Below are 20,631 nucleotides of genomic sequence, written 5' to 3'. Positions count from 1 at the left end.
AGTTTGTCCGAAGAAAAAAAATATTTGTTTGGTAAAATGAATTAAAAGTACTTTTAAGAGTCTAAAAAACTTAAAAATTGCTAAATGCACTTTTGGCAAAAACTTAAAAATGAAACTTTTGTCCAAAAGCTCTTTTTAATTTAAAAACTCTATTTTTCAAACACAATTCCAAACAGGCTCTAAATTGGCATATGTGTTTAGAGATCATTCTCCATCAAAATAAATGTTATTATTGTAAGTGATTTTGATATGCATTTCAAAAATACTTTGTGACGATGTGTGTGATACGTTAATACGCAAGAAATCAATCTTAATTTAATAAATTAGATTGTAAGAATTTTTTTTAACTCAGTTTAAAGAAAAATTTTGTCTTAAAAAAAAAGGAAAAAAAGGCAATCGTCATTAAAATAATTAATGAAGAGCTACTTAAGAAAAAGTACAAAAAATTAACCCAATCAATTAACATGGTTCAAATAAAAAGTCAATAAATAATTAACCCAATCAATTAATCTTGATTTCTACACTTATTTAATATAATATTTCCATAGATCTATTACCGCCCTTTTTTTTTTTATCAATTAATTATAATTCTTTAATTATTGGTGTCAGAGCGAGAGAATCATTGATTCCTTTCGGATCAAATTTCTCGTGCGATCCAACGTAAAAACAATTTTTTTAATATTAGAAAAAACTTAAAAAGAAAAAGAAAAAGAAAAAGAAAAAGAGAAAAGCAAACGTGGAAAAGGTATATAACAAAAGCTCGGACTCCATGCCAATCCGAGAATGCAGGAGTGATTGTCCTCCCCCCCTCTCTCTCTAGGGTTTCGGGGGATCACAGTATTTCTTCTTCTTTGGGTGCTTTGACTCCTTTGACAATTTCATTACGCGGTAATCCGAATTCTCAGCCTTTTCCTTTTGGTTTTTACGGATTGAATGCCTTGGTTTTCAAGCTTCTGAAATTTTTTTTGTTGGATGAAAAATGAGCGAGATTAATATATTCTTAGGAAATTCATTCACACATTGTTCTTGTTATGAGAAGTTAAGGTATTCCGAGGAAAATTGAAGCTTGCTTTTTCTGAATTCTGAAATATCGAAGCCAAATAATGGAAACTTGGGAATTATTAGGAAGATATTGCATTGGATTTTGTTTTCTTTGAGGCGAAAATGAGAGGCTCTTTTTATTTGTACGATTGAATTTCGTTCCTTTAATGCGCGTGGTTTTATGTTTTCTTAGAGTGGTGCTTCATTTTTTGGGCTAATTATGTTTTGAGTAATGCAGATTGTGCGCCATTGAATTTTTTTGGCATTTGGGGTTGAATGGTTTGGTGGGTTTTGGGGGAGATTCGGTTTGTGTATCGTGTTATGTAGAGGGATGGTATATAGTGATTTGAGATAGCATTGGGCTTGAAGTGAAGGAAATGGATTCAGCGAGGAGTTGGCTTCAGAAGCTTCAACCGCGGGACAAGTTGAGGGCTTCGACAAAGAGGAAGGAGGGTAATAGTGAAGGGAAGGGTGGGGATCCGGATGTGCAGGGCAGTGCAGAAGCGCTTTCCAATGTCACGAAGCAGAAGGTTGCTGCTGCAAAGCAGTATATCGAGAACCATTACAAGGAGCAAATGAAGAGCCTGCAGGAGAGGAAGGAGCGGTATGGTTCTTTGCCCCTTCGAATACATTGTGGTGAACTTTTGCTTTTGGATACTGAAATACTTGGATGCCAATTTGGCTTTGACATTCTCTATAGAATCCAACGAATTGCATGTGTCAGTGGCCGTTTTTGTTGTTTAATAAGTTGTTTCTCTTCCTCTCATTAACTGGGAAAAAGTTGAATCAGTTTTTAATAATTCTTCACTACGTGTTGTATGTCATAGAAAACACATTTAATTGATGATTAGTCTCAATTCTATCAGAAAGACCTATAGCCTTTAGGGGCTATATATACTATCTCTTTAAGCTGTATCATTTCCTTCCCAGAAGCCCCCTCTCGCCCTAACAGAAAAATAGGAATTTTACCAGCAAGGGCTGTAAATGAGGGGAGTCAAAAGAAACTGGCAGAGGTAGGTCAACTATTAATAGATCTTATTCTTCTAGGTAGCTGCACTCCTTTTCTTCTTCCTCCTCTAATAGAGTAATGCTATATACTGGACAAGTAAACTCCTTCCATCCCCTCAAAGCTGATCTGCCATGGTCTCCCCATAGCATTTGGTGGATGGAAATTGATTTTTTGGTTGAGGGACAACACCATATTAGCTTTGGGAGATAGAAGGGGATACTTGTCCGGTATATAGCATTACTCCCTGTGATATATTCTAGCAGGTGGAAGTGTGAAGAGACAATAGAGTTAGACGCAGTTTCATCTTAAGGTTTTTTAAGTAATAAAGGCAGAATTTTGCAAGTGTTTCTTGAAAAAGAAAAAAGTATAATAGTGTGAAATTTCCACTAAATAACAGGTGAATATATTTTTAATAAGGTACTTATCAAGAAGAATATTTACATGAATAGGACTAGAGAGTTGAAACTCTGGTGCTTGAGAGTTACAAGATTTCTAATTGTACTTCCCTTGAACAGACGGAATATACTGGAAAAGAAGTTGGCTGATGCTGATGTCTCCGAGGAAGATCAAAACAACCTACTTAAATTTTTGGAGAAGAAGGAAACTGAGTACATGCGCCTTCAAAGGCATAAAATGGGTGCTGATGATTTTGAGTTATTGACGATGATTGGAAAAGGTGCATTTGGAGAGGTATTTACTTTCTTAATATAATGTACTATGATCTCTTTTGCCAGCCTTTTGTTTTTCCCTAAAAACTGTTTACTCTAGTCTTCTACTCATTTTTAGGGCAATTACTTATATAGAAGAAAATGAATAGGTTAGAGCACTAGCAGCGGATGCTCTATATGCCATTCCCTTCCTTATGTTTAGGAAAAATTTTAAAAAAACCACAAAAACACACCCACATCAAAAGCCCTATATTTAACCTACACCAAAGGGTATCTATAGTGTTTCCTAATGCATTGGGAAACACGGTAGATACCCAATGCTTTATTAAATTATAAACAAATCATTCTCTCTCCTCTCTCCTTCACATGTCCCAACAATTCTCTTTCTTCTCTCATTGGTTGCAATGATAAAAAGAAATAGTATTTAATTTATATAGGGAAAAATAAGGAAATCTATTGTGAAGTGTTTATTTTTAGGGAATCAAAAAGTAGTTGTATTCCCTAAATTGAGGGAAAATGGTTAGGAAGCTGCTGATAGTGCTCTTAGAATCTACACCCTGTCCAAAAAATCTAGTACGTTTTTGTTTTCTTAAAATATGTGGGGCTTTTTCCATCTTTACATGGTCATTGTGATTGTGTGTGCTTGTGCATCTCTCTCTCTCTCTCTCTTTCTCTCGGGTGGGCTTTTGGTAACTTTCATTAACCAAGTTGTTTTAGTTGTCTTCTCAAGGCTGGCCTATGTAGAAGCATAATCCGAACACGATAATGACTAACTCCTATTTGGAAAATAAAAAGATGTTTAATAACTAAACAAGACTTGACTCTCGCTAGGAAAAGGAAACCTAACAAGAATTAATTAGCTAGAGTCGTAACAAAGCACCTGGTAATCTTGACTCCAAAAAAACCTAGATCTAAAAATTAATGAAGTCATCTTTCTTGTGAGATTAAGGTTAAATTCCAAGATCCTATTCACAAAAGGCAATCAAAATGTTAGCATTTCTCAAAAAGAAGCTAGTGAGATATAGCTGAACTTAGGTGTCATTGTCTGGGACTGCAAGAGATATAGTTAATATGGACTATGTCCTTTTTTGTTCACTTCTTCGTTGTCCCCTAAAAAATTGTATTGGTGTTTGCTTCTAGTTATAAGTTTACTTGGCTTTCGTTGACTAGAACTGCAAGAGATATAGATGATATGGACTATGTCCTTTTTTTTTTCTTTTCTCATTCCTTCATTGTCCCCTAAAAACTTATATTGTTGTTTGCTATTAACTTATAAGTTCATAAATTATAAGCAGTATAAAATTTGCTTCTGTGGTGCAGGTTAGAATTTGTCGGGAGAAGACCACAGATCATGTATATGCTATGAAAAAACTTAAGAAATCAGAGATGCTTCGTAGAGGCCAGGTATACATTTATCGGACTTACTAGATTGGATAACTGAGGTATTGTATTCTATGTTTATTCCAATTGGCTTTTCATCCTTTTAGGTTGAGCATGTGAAGGCTGAAAGGAATCTGCTTGCGGAGGTTGACAGCAATTGCATCGTCAAACTCTACTGTTCTTTTCAAGATGATGAGTTTCTTTATCTTATTATGGAGTATCTACCTGGTGGAGATATGATGACTTTACTTATGAGAAAGGATACCTTGACTGAAGACGAAGCCAGATTTTATGTTGCGGAAACAGTTCTGGCTATTGAATCTATCCATAAACACAATTACATTCATAGGTTTGTGCACTTATATATGTCATGATATATATATTATGAAATGGATCAGAAAATGTAATTTTATTGGACTGCAAACATAGATTAAGCTTGTAAATGTTATATCTTACAGGGATATCAAGCCTGATAACTTGCTACTTGATAGACATGGACACTTGAGACTGTCAGATTTTGGACTATGTAAACCATTAGACTGTAGTACACTCCAAGAACAGGACTTTTCAATGGCAAACAATGCTAACGGGGCTGCACAGAATGATGGACGCCCTCCAGCTCCAAAACGCACACAGCAAGAGCAACTACAGCATTGGCAAAAGAATAGAAGAACTCTTGTAAGTAGTTGTTATTCTTTGTTTTTCTTTCTCTTTCCCCTTAGTCTAACCCAAAAGTTTTCTTTTTCTGTTATGTAATGATGGCTTATTAATATAAATAGACATGATGTCATCTCTTGCCCCTTGTTTAGTACCTGATGAGCTCTAGCTCAAATTGCACTTTCTCCTCCCATAAGAAACAAAGGAAAGGTGAGATCATGGGTTAAAAACTCATCGAGTGTCGTGCAACTTACCAATAAAAAAAATTTCATTGTGATTTGAAGAACTTATTTTCATTCATTGGATGAGAATCCATGTCTCTTTTGAGTTCCTGGAAAATTTTTGGTGGTGAATGTCAGAAGCTTTTTTTTTTAAAAAAAGATTTCTCTATGACTGTTGATTTTGGTTATTACAGGCTTATTCTACTGTTGGTACACCTGACTATATTGCTCCAGAAGTTTTGTTGAAGAAAGGTTATGGGTTGGAATGTGATTGGTGAGTTTTGTGCGTGTTTTGTAATGGGTGTTTGGATGTATCATGAAAAATATTCAATTCAATTTACTTGCCAAAATGGAGATTGGCGCTGTATTACACTAAAATTTCAGTTGAGTCTGTTTGTTTGCATGTTGCAGATCAATTTTTTTTTTTTTTAATTCTCGATTTTGTGGCTTGGCATTCGCAATTTGTTTATTTCTTTTACTATGATCATAAAATTAATGGAAATGGGTTGTGTGTCTTTCGATGTTATGGGCCACAAATAATTTCACATTTTTGGCTTGTCTTGAGATGCCATATATTTTAGATCAATATAACTTGGATGAGATCATGGTTATTATTGGTATGCAGGTGGTCACTTGGGGCTATTATGTATGAAATGCTCGTGGGTTACCCGCCTTTCTACTCTGATGATCCCATGTCAACATGTAGGAAGGTACACATTCTCTTTCTTAGACTCTTCATTAGTGCAACAATCTTATCACATTGCATTTTAATACTTTCAAGTTAACATCTGATTTTGACTGAAAGCTCTCTGTTTCTTTTGCCTTTTGTAATCCTACGACGTAAACTGGTCTGTAGATTGCTTCCACTCTTTAATGAAGCGTGGTTAATTGCTTGGTTACAAAGGTTTAACTGAATTGCACTGAAGCACTAGCATACAAAAGATTTCATGATCTTGAATTCCTTGCAATGCTAATGAGCCTGAGTTGAGTGAGCTAAATTTATCTAATAAACAACCCATTGATTCTGAAGAAATCAAATTTGTATTCTGGGGGGTTCCTTATGACTTCCTTTGTTGTTGTTATCCTGAGAATAATGGAACATGGTAAGAGGGTTGAAATAACGAATACACATCAGGGATAACTGACTTTATTGGAATTTAGTTGAACTATCTGACCTGCTCATCACAAATTTCTTCTAAAGACTGCACTTTTTTTTTCCAAACATAAATGTTGATTTCGCAACAGGCTTACTGGTGCAATGATAAGTTAATTTGATTGCTTCTTGGTGGCTCCTCAAACTGGACCTTCTCAAACTGGACCTTTTTTTTTTATCTTTCTTTTTAATGGTTCTTTGTTATTAGTAATGTTTCATCTCTGTCTTTTATAATATGCTCCTTACTATACTTCTCATATAAGCTAGACACTTGGTGAGAAGTGTTGGCATTTCATATATTTTTGTTTAATTTCACGTGGAAACACCCCCACCCCCTAAAAAAAGTAAGAAAATATTTTTGTTTAATTTCATGTGGAAACACCCCCTCCCCCTAAAAAAGCGTAAGAAAAACAATTTCATATTGAAGCTGAAGAAATTTTATTACCTTGATGTTCCCATTCTTTCCTGTTTTATGCAGATAGTAAATTGGAGAACTCATTTGAAGTTTCCTGAGGAAGCAAAGCTATCTCCAGAGGCAAAAGATCTTATTAGTAAACTTTTGTGTAATGTAAACCAGAGGTTAGGCTCAAAAGGCGCAAATGAAATAAAGGTGTTGTATGTTGCTTTGTTTTCTGAATTTCTTGGATTTGTTCCATAAGCTAGTAGCAAATAAGGGTAATTACCTTGCTGCTGGTTCATTTCTTCAGGCTCATCTGTGGTTTAATGGTATTGATTGGGACAAGATATATCAAATAGAAGCTGCATTTCTTCCTGAGGTCAATGATGAGTTGGACACTCAAAATTTTGAAAAGTTCGATGAGGTACCAATGTTTTTTCAATTCATTCCTATTTTCATGGAGCTACTTTTGTCTGGGCATTTTTTGTTGCTAATCACTCTTATTTTCCTTCTCTTATTCTTTTGGGTTCTCACAGTCTGATAACCAGGGTCAGGGTTCAACGAAAACTGGTCCATGGAGAAAGGTAAATTTTTGAGTCTTACATGGTCTACTTCTGTGGCTTGTCATTCATTGATATTGCCTTTTAAGCCATCGCTTGGTGCAAGCATTAAGCAGTGTCTATTCCTTTGACCCTGCTTCCTTGGTGATTTGGCAATAAAGGCATTTTAATAATGTCGTCCACTAGTACCTTAGCACTTGCTTTATTGATGAATAATAGCTGTACTTTTGATGCTATTCTGGCTAGGTTTACCGAGAATGTTTTTCATTTTTTTTTATAAATGTATGTGGGCAAGTTTAATTTAAGGAGCAAAGATCAAGAGGTAGGGGTTTTAATATAATTTTTTCTAATAAAAGCTATGGAATACTAAGAAGCACTTAACAAAATTGCATCATAACTTCTAATGTTGTTAAGAACTATGGGTATTCTTCGTTTACAGATACTTATCCAAAAAAGGAAGAAAAAAAAAGGACTCTCGGTCCAAATTTTCTTCTGTTTTCCAATGAGAAACCTAGGCTTTGATATAGATGGACGTATATATTTGGCAAATTTTTGCCCTCTAAATTATCAGGCTGTTTTTTTTTTTTTTTTTGATAAGTAATATTGAATATATAAAAAAACGCAATGCGCCTCTAAGTACACAAGAAAGTATACATAGGTAGCCAAACTTAAAACCCAAAGACAAAACCCAACCCAAAAAGCCCAAACAAGTAGCCACAGCCAAACGGTAAAACCAAAGAAACAGACCCAAAGACTAAAACCCACACTAGCCCAACACCAGCCCTAAAACCCAAATCACTAATAGAGGCAAGGGAGCTCATTCAAGGCTTGAAACTTTAGTTGCTAGTGGTCTCTGGAGCAAATGGCATCGCCTCCCCCGATAAACAAGAGTGGAAGTGAGGTCACTTGTCTAATTCCTTTTGGATTTGTGAGTTGTGTTTACTTATTAAGAAGCGTGTTACTTTTGTCAAAATTCTGGACTTCCAAAAGTTGAAGTATGGTTTTCAAGTACCATCTTGGTGAAAGAGGAATTAATTTGTTGAACTTGTAGAAGCTTAAAATCCTAGCCTCAGAAGTGTCTTTATCAAAATTGTTTCTCAAACAACATAGGATGTTAGAATGATGTGTGGTCCATCAAAAGTCACATAATTGATATCATAGATTTGCACTGATGCATAAGCGGATTTTCATAACTGTGATGTTTTAGGCTAGATTTGTGTTAGTCAATGCTCCAGTCAAGATTCTAATGCTTTGTTTCAATGGGGGATAAATCTTCTCTATTTGAATCGTAGAGCTTACTGTTGGTCGACACTCGTGGGTTTAATGGAAATATAAACATTCCTTTCCTGTCTGCAGCCGGTATGGCTTGGAGTGAATGTTTTATAGCCTGATGATTTATGAAAAGTTGTCTTAATTTTTTTTTTTTTGGCTTTTTAGGTTGTGAGATCTTATTAAGATTTTAGGTTTCTGAGTAGTTAGATCTGTCAATATGCGTATCATTTTTTATTTTCTTGTTCTCTTTTTCCCCTCTCACTGTTATCCTTTCTTTGCAGATGCTCTCGTCTAAGGACATCAATTTTGTGGGTTACACGTATAAGAACTTTGAAATTGTCAATGATTACCAAGTGCCTGGGATCGGTATGTCTCTTTCCCTATTTTATCCATTTAGTAGGCTTGGTGGAGGTGTCAGTTCTGGGTATGTTTGTAAATGTTTCTCGTCTAAACTGGATTGTTGTGATACTGTCTGGATTAGTGGTTTATCGTAACCTTCCCTACATGTTTTCAGCCCTTTACCTCATAATTTTTTTTTTTCCCCCATGTAATGACCAATTAGAGTGTGGATGAATATAAAACAGTACAATTGTTTTGATCCAATGCATCATTATCACCTATCTGGTATGTTTATATCTCTGGCCTACCTCATGTATACGCCTGGTAGATTAGAAGCAGCAGAGTATGGGTTTTCTAAAGACTGTAAACAACTGCTGAATCTTTGGCTTTCTTGGTGGGGTCGAGGCCCAGCTTTTGCGAAAACAAACAGGCCTATTTTTTACCTTATTGGGTTCCACTCTTGCTATCCATGATGAGAAAGCAGGCTATTACAGCTCTGCACAATTTATAGAATCAAAGTGCGGAACCCTAATGCTTGTACTGCTAGCTTTGGTTGGCCTTGAGTTTGATTTTCTCCAAGCTTGCTAGGACCACACTGTTCAGTCATATGTACCAATTGTTGAAATGAAATGTGCACACCCAATTTGAATTTACTATACCTCTGTGTGAACATACATAAGCCAATCCAGAGAGCAATAAGTATGCACAAAACTCTTAATTGAAGGTACACTACGGAATATGAGACTTTTGCTGATATTCCCATTTGATTCTCTTACCCAATCAAAGGCCCTCAACTATTTAATAGATGTGATTGTGCCACATACTTAAGGTCCTGTGGTTTCAGATAAATCTATCAAAAGATTCCTCACTTTCATGCTTAAAAGCCTTCTAGACCTTTTCTTCCAAAGATTTTTTCTAACTTCATGCTAAGTTGGGGAATCCTGCCCAACCCCTGACTTCTTTAGAGTGCATGTTTATATCATTTAAATGAAAATAACATCTTCTGTGCAGCTTTTTTGCTTCTGCACCCAAACTCACAGTTATTTGACTCGAGTATATCGCACGTAGTAGCATGTTAAATTGTGTCAGATATATGCTTCCAGGTTATGATACTAGCGGTCCCCAACTTCTTTTAATTCCTATTTAGTGGTTTTATGCTAGGTGGCCAAATATCTGGAAAATAAGGATCAATCTGTAAATAGGTAGTCTTTAATTGTTATTGGATTACACTAGGTTGTCTAGGTTGTTTAAACAGGGTGGGTTATCTTCAAAATCAACACACCAGGAACAAGGATGTAGGTCGTTTGCGCATGTTGCTTCACTTCGACAAGTACTTACTCAGGCAATTACCTTTATCTGTAGCTGATTTTATTTCCTCTTCCTTGCAGCTGAGTTGAAGAAGAAACCCAACAAACCAAAGAGGCCGTCCATCAAGTCACTTTTTGGTAGGCTTATAACCACGTTTTTCCTTTGATACTTTCACTTATCTTTCTTAATCATTTTTATTAGTATCCATTTTGTATGTATACTGGATTGGCATTTTTTCTATAAGCAAGACTATTATGTTCTGTTTTTCTCACATCTTGGGGTACACTTACAACAGAGGTTGAGTCTGAAACATCGGAAACATCTGAGATATCCGACGTATCTGCAGCCAGTCAACCTGTACAAGGGAGCTTTTTGAATCTCTTGCCTCCCCAACTAGTAGTATCTGAAAATCAGAATAAATCCTCCTAACTCTGATTTTTCTCTATACGAGTAGCTCCAGCTCATAAGTCCAACGCATTTTGACTTCCAAGTAATTAGGTGTAATTCTTGGGTTCTGCATTTGCTGCATTTGAAGTCGGTGTAGCAGCATGGAACTGAGGGTTTGTTTGAAAACTCAAGCTTTGAAGTGTGAAGAAAGTATGCTGGTTTTGAAGCTACTAATCAGCTTTGAGCCTCTTGGATAAGAATCCTGTAACTTTTTCTGTTACTAAAGATTAAGTAAAACTGAGAAGTAAATACTAATTCTTTCACACTGACATGTATTTTTTTTTTTGTTAATCTGTTCAATAGTGTACAAAGTCACTGCCACTCATTACCATGTATACGTTGTGTTTTTTGTTGGATTAAATGATATAAATTTTTTTTTTTCATTAAAGCTGTTTAATTGTGTTCTTTTAAGATGATATGGTGTTGGACAGTGTGAATTTGTGTGATGATAACTGTGGGGAGGTCTGTTTTCTTGGTAAAACTGCCTTGGTTGGTCCCTTTTGGAATGGGCATTTCTTTAGGGTACCAAATTCACAGTCTAAACTTCCTTTGGCTGGCTGGCACCCCATTTCCTGCAAACAGTGCACTTAATGGGAGGGGGAGAGAGAAAATCAAAGAAAAGAAATAGACATTTCTAATCTTTATTGACTCTTTCTTAATTCTTATCATGAGGTTTCTCCACCTTCAAATTTTCCTGCATTTCCTGAAATGGAGTGCAGAAGATGTATGCTTAGTCATTCCCCATTTGATCTTATTTTGTTCTTGATAATATTTGAAATTCAAGGCCTACTCAATCAAACTCACAAAGATGATTCATTTCATGGTTTATGTAACGTACATTTAAATTATATATATGTATATATATTGAACCATGAAATTGATTGAATAATTTCAAGTGAAATTGAAAGGATCTTAACTTGTTTATATATTAAACAAACAAGTCAAATTTGATTAAGCTAAGCTTGACTTGATTAGGCTTGCATACATGACCTCAATAAATCTTTCCTAAGCTCCAAGGTATGCTTGAAATCTCAGAGAAAGGATATAAAATTGGACGGAAAATTATATTATATGAAAAAATAATTCTATTGCTTGAGTTTGACGAACATAAGCCTATTTAATGCCTTCCAAACTTCAAGTGTTTGCCCTAATTTTTAGATTCAAAAATCAAGCTGAAGCTTGAGCTTTGTATAGGATGTATTGATACACCAATTGGGAATCATATTGACATCCACATAAAGACAACGCATCATTCTAAAGGTATTCTTCCAGGCAATGGCTTGACTGAGTCATCATGGTGGGCAAGTGCCATTTGTCAATATCATATGCCCATCGAACGTCACCATCAATTACAAAATATCTACTATTTTAAGTTGGGGGGAAAAAAAAAATTCCTTTATTTATTTATTTATTTTTTTAAACAATATTACAAATTTTATAACATTCAAATAAACTGACCTGACAATTTACGTAATATTTATCACATCAATTACTAAATTGACATAACAATTTACATGGCTAACTTGACTATTGTGATAAGTCTCACATAGACTAATACATCAAGTTGTAAAAAAATATAATAAAAATTGGATAAATATCTTATAAATTCCTGAGTCAACACACCAAAACATAAAACTTTTTGAATTTTTTTTTTTTTTTTTAATTTTTACTTTCCGGGTCAATCGAAAAGGCAAATTAACCCCTACCTTTATATTTTCTCCCAAATGTTTAATGTTGGTCAGTCTCAACTAAACGCATTATTTTGCCATGTTAGCATATTTTATTAATTTAATTTAAAAATTAAATCTAAAAAAAAAAATTGAAGGGGTGGCCAGAAAGCCAATCCTATCTCCTATGGGGTGGCCGCAAGCCACCCCCAACGGGGTTAGGGGTGGCTTTCCGGCCACTCTTAACCCGAAGGCCACACCTTCAATTTTTTTTTTTTAAGATTTAATTTTTAAATTAAATTAATAAAAAAATTAATATGCTGACGTGGCAAAACGATGCGTTTAGTTCGAACTGACTGGCATTAAACATTTTGGAAAAAAATGTAATAATAGGGGTTAATTTGTCTTTTCGATTGACCCAGAGAGTAAAAATTCAAAGAAAAAAAATTTAGAATTTTTTTTTTTGTTTTGGCACAATGATTTATAAGATATATACCCATAAAAATTATAAGTTCGTAAGTCATAACATTGACTAATTCTTAATTTCAGACAAAACAATCAAGTGATGACGCACAGACTAAAATCTCTAAAACATTGTCTGGCAAAAAAAAAAAAATGAGAATCTAATTATATGAGTATCAATCTGGAAAGAGACGGATGGATTGACAAGATTTTCCCATTGTTATTAATTAAAAACTTGTACCATATACAATTTCTTAATCCCAATTATTATATTCAAAATCTTTTAAGGTTCAAACCACCAAAACAAAAAAAGGGAAGAAAAAAAATCTTTTAAGGTTAAATTATGATTGTGAAATCAGTACAATATAAGTTAATTAGTTACAGAATTTTTTGTTTGCAGGAGATTGGTAGTATTCTCTCATCCATCTCCAAAGAGCTTGGAGGCAAAGAATGAGTAATGCTATATTTTTATTTCCGTGGCCTTTAAAATTATAATTAAATTAAAATTTAATAATAATTCGTTCCAAATTAAATATGAGTTTATGTACACAAAAGATATGAATATCCCATTAACACTATGAATGATATTAAGAGCGCTATAAATTCTTTATAAACTTATGTGTGAACGTAATATTTACTACATTAGTCACTGAATAATTAAATTTGCTTCTGACTGACGACGAGACAATGCTACTGTAACGTTAGTTTGTAAATGCATATAATATAGTCCCCAAGGGGTAGCTCAATCAGCTGTGAACCACGCCTTATGAAGCGGAGGTCACAAGTTCGAATCCCCCCTCCCCCTTCCCTTGTGTGAACATGTCAAAAAAAAAAAAAAAAATGCATATAATATAGCACTTAATTATCGTGCCAAGTACTAAAAATAACTAAATTTAACTGTGACTAATAAATCCACCTAATTCGGTGGGATTGGTTTGGGTGTGTGATGCTTTCATGCAAGTTTATAGAAAAGTCGAGGGAGCTGGCCTGGCTGCTTGACTAAGACTTTAACCCTTCCGGCAAGTTTTGAAGATTTAACTCTACCAAAGGCAGCTTCGAACTAGAGGGTTGACTTGGGTGCTAAAACAAATTAATACGTACAAATTAAATTATTAAATCAATTATTATTTTTTATTAGTTTTTTCTTTTAAAATAAACATTGATTTAATATAATATTAGAAATTTAGAATACAAGTTAAGAGTTTGAATATTGTTTTCGTCATTCATCTTTCATTTCAATTAAATATTTCACATGTTAAACTTCACTTATTAAGATTATATTTCACATGATTTAATATAGTATTAGATTTTTTTTATTTTTTTTCATCTTGGTCAAACATTTTAACAATTATTATTGTTATCGTCACAATTAGTGGTGATTAGGGACGGAATCCGGCTAGGGCCATACCCTGATTTTGAAATTTTTCCTTCAACATTGTCCAAAAAGTAATGAGCTAGCCCGAAGCCCCTCCCCCTGATTCCGTCTCCAACGGTTGTGTTAAAATTATCATCACCAAGCCAATGAAATAGATGTTTAGCTATAATTTAGATGGAATCAATCAACATTTGTTATGGAAAATTTTAGGTGTTCTTCTAGCTCTAGATCGATATTATTTTCTAAAAATCAGGTAAAAGAAATAAGAGCAATTTTTTTTTTTTAAGAAAATAATATTCATCGAAGACTAAGAGAACACACAAAAAAACACCTTGTCTTCCCCCTTTGTTATATATACACATGTCAAGAGTTAGACTTATATAAGAAATCAATTTTGAGCGAAGGAGGGAGCATATCTGCTCCATCATCCTCTCCTCTTCCCCTTCTACTCTCTGCTCCTACCCTCCCCCTCTTTTTTTTTCTTTGTGTTTGTGGGTGTTCTCCGACCAGATCAACAACTTCGGCCTCTCTACTTTGCGTCCGTCCACCTTCCACCGTGTAGTGCCGTTCATCTCCTCCCCGACTGTTGTTGCTGCTTGCTGGTTGTTTGTTTGTGCTTTTTTTTTTTTTTGAATAAGAGGTTTATTCTCTCTATATCTGCCATCATGAGCGATGAAGAATAATTAGGTTTGAAGAGTTATTTCTGATGATCTGGATAGTTCGAAGTGAGGGATTATCTCTCACGGCTGGTTTAAATAAATTTGATTTGTATTTGTACATGGGTTAACAGAAGATTGAAGTCATATATAGCACTTAATTGTAATAATTTTTGTTTGTATCTATGACTTTGTAACTTCATAGCTAGCATGTGACTATGATTTTGCAGAACTTTATACTTTGTGCTGTAAAAGCTTTTTGCTTTGCTCTGTAAGAGCTTTATGCTTGTGATTTTTAATCAATGAAATCATCAGATTTCCTTTTCTTTTTTTTTTTTCTTTTTTTTTTTTTAAAAAAAGTTAGAATTATATATGGGCTTAAAAATGAAAATAGAAAATTTGAAAGTATTTTTTTTTTTAAAAAAAAAGTTAGACTTATATATGGGCTTAAAAATGAAAATAGAAAATTTGAAAGTATTTTTCCACAGCATTATGACAGCTTAATTTAGCAATATTATAATGAAGGTTGAACTTATGAACCCTAAAATCTATCTAAAGCAATCTTGGAAGAGGTCAGATCGATTCGACCTAGATGGAGTCAAACACAAAAATAACTCCATACTCTTTCTAGCTTGCCGATGAATGTTTCTTGCAGACAGAACTCAAAGATATTGGATTTTATTTCATATATTTTTAATGAATAGATTTATTACATATATTTAATCAAAATTATTTTAATTGATACACTTTTGTCCGGCCTGACCCGACTCACCATGTGAATTTTATTTCTCCAAATACCAAGGAATTAAATTTTCTCTTGAAGCCATTGCTAAGAAATTACAAAACAATAATATATATATATATATATATATATATATATATATATATATTAAATTTCCCACAAATGGTCATATAAAAGCTGAAAAGTTGATGATCTTGATGTCTCACCAATAATTTGCTTTACTGATCGGCCAAAATGCAAGCAATGTAGAAAAAACAAAGCAGGCATCTACGACATTTAAACATGTTTAAACTGATAAAAAAAATAATAAATTTAATTAATATTCAAACAAAATAAATAACCTTAAAAGATTTCATCTTAATCAATTTAATAGAAATATACGTCAATGTCAACAAAAAGTAATACGTCAATGCCAAGAAGAAGTTGTGTCTAACAACTACAAAAACTTATCAACTAATTAAAAAGTATATGATTACGAGAGAAAAATTGTCCAAATCTATTATAACTAATCTATATTATTAACACCTAATATGTTAACTAATCTCTTTTTGATCAAATTAACTCAAGGCCTGGCCTTCCCCCTTCCCTATTGGGCTAGAGGAATGTGTAATATAAATGGAATCAATCCACCCATCTTAATCATGTGGCTAAAAGCCTGTTTGAGTGTGCGTTTGAAAGGCGTTTAATACTCAAAAAGTTCGTTTGAAGAAAAAAGTACACGTTTGGTAAAAAAAATTGAAAGCGCTATTAAATGTTCAAAACGTATTTTTGACAAAAGTTTAAAAATAAAGCTTTGGCCGAAAAACGTTTTTTAACTTAAAAATTCTATTTCTCAGATATGCTCTAAATCACAACCTCCAAATATTGGATATATAGGTTATCCCTGATAAGAGATATCAGTTTACTAAATTTTCAATTAAATATTATAAAAGACACCCAAAAATAATATTTGTTTACTCTTTTTGTGTACAAACTTTCACACATATTATCAATGAAATCAACAATTAATGTTCTAGATACAAGATTTATGCATTAAACTATTGCTATTAATAATAAATATATGTAATAAGAAGCATGCAAACAACACTATTGTGATGACATTACTTCTTCAATATGCTTTCACACGCCTCTTCCTTTCCTCCATTCTTCCATATATATATATATATATATATATATATATATATATATGCTTCGATCTTCAACAAATCTCAAAGTTAATATAATTAGAAAATCACTACCAAACCGACGTGGGTCTTTTGTCTCTCAGCAGTTTATCTTTTTCTGTGTGTCTTGGCTATGCCGGCCATCCTCTGGCATTAAACTATTGCTATTACTCTGTTGTGTCACATGAAACTTTTCTTCTGTCATCTCTTTGCTCATCATCCAAACCCTCTCCTTTAAAAATGGCCTCCACCTCTCCCAGACACCCCCCCTCTGATCACCACCATCTTTTCCCTTTCTTACTTAATTTCTTTCACTTAATTAATTTCCCTCATGAAAGCTGGCTTTGAAATGGTTCAGGGAGCTTTGGATACAATCCAACCCCATGAACCATGGGACTACACCTCTGTTGGCTTTCCTGCTGCTCCACCCTTCAACCCTTTCCTCAAGCCTATAATGGAGCACAACGAGCTCTCTGAGTGGGTGGAGCAAATCACTAAACAATTGGTCGAAGACCTACCGGAAACTGCAGCCTCGGATATCTTGCAGCACAGCGAGACACAGTCCGACCAAGATCAGAGTAGAGGTCTTTCGTTCGAATTTCTATATCCGTTATTCACTTGTCATTTCAATTAAATATTTCACGTATTGAGTCTTACGAAAGTTGAGGAAGGATATTAGAATAGAAATTAAATGATTAAATTCATTTATTTCTATAAGCTTAAACTTTTGGGATAAGTAGTAATTTAATGTAATTTTTCACTTTCAGGCGATTTTAGACCAAGAAAAGCGACAAAAAGAAACAACTTTGACACCGTTGCCGGAAACCAGCTTCAATGGAGTAATGAGCCTCGAGTTAACGTTTCTGATCAGGGAAGGAATTGCAAAGGGTTAAGCAGGGTAGATGAGAATGGCTTAACCCTCATAACCCTCCTTCTTGAATGTGCAGTTGCTGTCTCGGTCGATAATCTTGGAGAGGCTCATAGAATGCTACTTGAGCTAACACAAATGAGCTCACCTTACGGCCTTTCTTGCGCTGAGCGTGCTGTGGCTTATTTTGCTAAGGCAATGTCTAGCAGGGTTATCAACTCCTGGCTCGGTATTCTTAAATTACCACTTATCCTAAAAGCTTAATTTATATTATATTACTTCTCGTTACGTATAGACTCAAACTCCCTCTTAATAATTGAGACCCAATACTCAGGATATTTAATTGAAATGGAAAAATAATAATAAAGACAAAGTTTAAACTCAAAACATTTACTATAATATTATGTTAAATCACTACTTATTTTAAAATTTTAATTAGATCAATAGAAAAATATGAATTTAATAATTTAATTTATATTTTGATAGGTATTTGTTCTCCTCTAGTTGACTACAAAAGCATTCATGGCGCCTTCCAAGTGTTCAACAACATATCCCCCTTCATCAAGTTTGCACACTTCACCTCCAACCAAGCCATCCTGGAGGCATTCCACCGGCGTGACAGAGTTCACATTCTTGACCTTGACATCATGCAAGGCCTGCAATGGCCGGCCTTGTTTCACATCCTCGCCACCCGCATGGAGGGCCCTCCGCACGTTAGAATGACGGGCATGGGCGCGTCGATGGAGATTCTTGTGGAGACGGGAAAGCAGCTCGCCAACTTCGCCAAGCGGCTTGGAATGTCATTTGAGTTCTACCCAATTGCAAGGAAGTTTGCAGAAATCGATGCCTTGACGGTGCAAGTCCGGCATGGAGAAACTCTGGCCGTGCATTGGCTGCAACATTCCATGTACGACGCCACCGGGCCGGACTGGAAAACAATGAGACTGCTAAAAGAGTTATCACCAACCATCATCACACTAGTATTCTTAAATTACCGCATATTATTAAGTCGATAAAAATAGATGAATTTGATCAATTAATTTAGAGAAATACTATTTAGTAGATTGATATACGACTATCATACAACTAACTATTAGCTAGAATGATCTAAAAATAGATTTTTAATGTCACGTCATTTTAATTGTATGACAATTGTATAATAGTCTATTAAATAATATTACTCTTTAATTTATATTATAACATTTCTCCTCACGTGTGAATTGAAACTCTCTCTTAATAAATGATGTCTAACACGTGAAATATTTAATTGAAATGAGAGGTAAATGACGGAGACAGGGTTTAAACTCCGAACCTTTGCTCTGATATCATATCAAATCATTATTTATTTTAAGAGCTGAATTTAAAGGTTTAATTTATGTTCTAACAGGTAGAGCAAGATATCTCCCATGGCGGGTCTTTTCTAGATCGTTTTGTAGGGTCACTGCACTACTACTCGAAGCTCTTCGATTCCCTTGGAGTGAATCTGCCGGTGGACGACCCTCGCCGGCACAGGGTGGAGCACTGGCTTCTGTACAGGGAGATAAACAACATATTGGCAATCGGAGGGCCGGCGAGAAGCGGGGAAGACAAGTATAGGCATTGGAGGATTGAGCTTGCGAAGAATTGCTTTGTACAGGTGCCGATGAGTGCGAATTCAATGGCTCAAGCGCAGCTGATATTGAACATGTTCCCTCCTGCTTATGGATATAGCCTTGTCCAGGGAGATGGGACGCTTAGGCTTGGATGGAAGGATACCAGTTTGTATACTGCTTCTGCATGGACTTCTTCTAATATTGCACCTCCTAAGTAGCTGCTAATTAATATGTTTCATTTTTTGGATTTTATTTTTATTTATTTTTCTTCTTTTTTATTTTTTATTTTTTTCTTTTGTTTTGGTAGAATTAATGTAGTCCGACTAAGGAATTGTCAAGATTAAATTTATGGGGATGGAATACATAGATGCCTTTGACAAGTTTGTTGTGGTTTTAAGGGTTCTCTTTTGCAGTTTATATAACCACACTACAAAAAATCAAGGGTTTAGTGACGTGGCAACTGTTCATTAGTTGTTGCCACGTTACTAAATTATAACGTGTTAAAAGATAACACGTTACCATTATTATTGATAATGTGACATTTTTAACATGTCACCATATGGTGACGTGGCAAAAATGCTACGTTACCATAAGATGACGTGCTAAATAGACACGTCATCTTATGGTAACGTGTCATTTTAACACGTTGCCAAATGGTAATATGTTAACACAGGCAACGTGGCAATAATACACGTTACCAAATGGCAACGTGTCAATATGATACATTACAAATTGGTTAAAATTAAAAAATTAAAATTTTCAGAAATTTGATGATAAAAAATTGTTTCAGTGACTCTTTGCATTATTTGCTAGATGAGAAGTGTTTTTTTTATACAAGTGTAATCTTGTAAACAATCATACAATTTTGTTGACATTCATTCTATTAGTAATAACTTTGAGAAAAAAATATTGGGGCTTAGGACTTTGTGGTAGGCAGCTCATGATCTAGATTGCATGCAATATTGCTATAGTTAATTAAATTTAGTGACTCCTTAGCAATATGATAAAGTACTAATTATGAAAAGATCGAGTTAGATTCTTAATAATCCTATCAATTAATTAACCAAATTAAGGGAACTGGCCGATGCAAGCCCTAAACATGCATGGTGGAAATATATATGCACGCCATATGAGTAATATTACGCATATTTAAATTGATATATATATCAACTTAATTATCAATTACTAAGCTTAATAAATGGACATTGGTCCACAATATGTATAATTTTCTAAGTTGTTGTTTGAGTGACAATAGAAATTATATTTTTATTTTACTTTGCTGATGTAGCAGTGTAAAGGTTGGTTGCCACGGATCCGGCTTACATTCTATTATTAAAATAATAGCATACATGTATGTTGTAGTGTAAGCAACAGTCAAGATTGAATTTCTCAAAATCTTTCTTCATTTTCTCTCTCCTATTAAAAGCTTTTCAAAGTAAGTCAACTTTGAGATTCAATATTGACCGTTGCTTACACTACAACATATATGCTGTTATTTTAATAACAGCATATAAGCCAGATTCGATTGTCACAACCATATCATCAAAGTGAAATAAAAATATGGGTTCTAACGTTGCTCTTTCTTCAAGGATTGATTGACACTGTCACGTTAGTATAGTGTGATAAAAGTGAAATAAAAATATAATTTATAACA

General features: G+C 34.3%; 2 protein-coding genes across 2 annotated transcripts; both read left to right on the top strand.

Annotated features, from left to right (window-relative positions):
- The first annotated feature begins 776 nt into the window (after positions 1 to 776).
- Positions 777 to 10,827, top strand: LOC132165963 (uncharacterized). Its single transcript, XM_059576681.2, has 14 exons — positions 777 to 888; positions 1,280 to 1,645; positions 2,566 to 2,740; positions 4,039 to 4,122; positions 4,206 to 4,447; positions 4,557 to 4,776; positions 5,171 to 5,250; positions 5,602 to 5,686; positions 6,608 to 6,739; positions 6,837 to 6,950; positions 7,063 to 7,110; positions 8,640 to 8,724; positions 10,086 to 10,142; positions 10,301 to 10,827. The coding sequence occupies exons 2-14, from the start codon at positions 1,419 to 1,421 to the stop codon at positions 10,432 to 10,434; spliced, it is 1,683 nt and encodes a 560-aa protein (XP_059432664.1). The 5' UTR covers positions 777 to 888; positions 1,280 to 1,418; the 3' UTR covers positions 10,435 to 10,827.
- Positions 10,828 to 16,848: 6,021 nt separating this feature from the next.
- On the top strand, positions 16,849 to 19,195 carry LOC132165808 (scarecrow-like protein 23). The gene is made up of 4 exons (XM_088511611.1): positions 16,849 to 17,137; positions 17,285 to 17,614; positions 17,872 to 18,365; positions 18,773 to 19,195. The coding sequence occupies exons 1-4, from the start codon at positions 16,849 to 16,851 to the stop codon at positions 19,193 to 19,195; spliced, it is 1,536 nt and encodes a 511-aa protein (XP_088367737.1).
- Positions 19,196 to 20,631: the final 1,436 nt, after the last annotated feature.

Source organism: Corylus avellana, chromosome 11, assembly GCF_965113065.1.
Source record: "Corylus avellana chromosome 11, dhCorAvel1.hap1.2, whole genome shotgun sequence".
Classification (NCBI taxonomy): domain Eukaryota; kingdom Viridiplantae; phylum Streptophyta; class Magnoliopsida; order Fagales; family Betulaceae; genus Corylus; species Corylus avellana.
This window is presented reverse-complemented; position numbering and strand designations above follow the sequence as displayed.

Coding starts and splice junctions, on each gene's coding strand:
- LOC132165808 (XM_088511611.1), top strand. CDS start 16,849: ATGAAAGCTGGCTTTGAAATGGTTCAGGGAGCTTTGGATACAATCCAA. Junction 17,138..17,284: donor TCTATATCCGTTATTCACTT/GTCATTTCAATT, acceptor TTTCACTTTCAG/GCGATTTTAGACCAAGAAAA. Junction 18,366..18,772: donor CACCAACCATCATCACACTA/GTATTCTTAAAT, acceptor ATGTTCTAACAG/GTAGAGCAAGATATCTCCCA.
- LOC132165963 (XM_059576681.2), top strand. CDS start 1,419: ATGGATTCAGCGAGGAGTTGGCTTCAGAAGCTTCAACCGCGGGACAAG. Junction 6,740..6,836: donor AAGGCGCAAATGAAATAAAG/GTGTTGTATGTT, acceptor TCATTTCTTCAG/GCTCATCTGTGGTTTAATGG. Junction 10,143..10,300: donor GTCCATCAAGTCACTTTTTG/GTAGGCTTATAA, acceptor CACTTACAACAG/AGGTTGAGTCTGAAACATCG.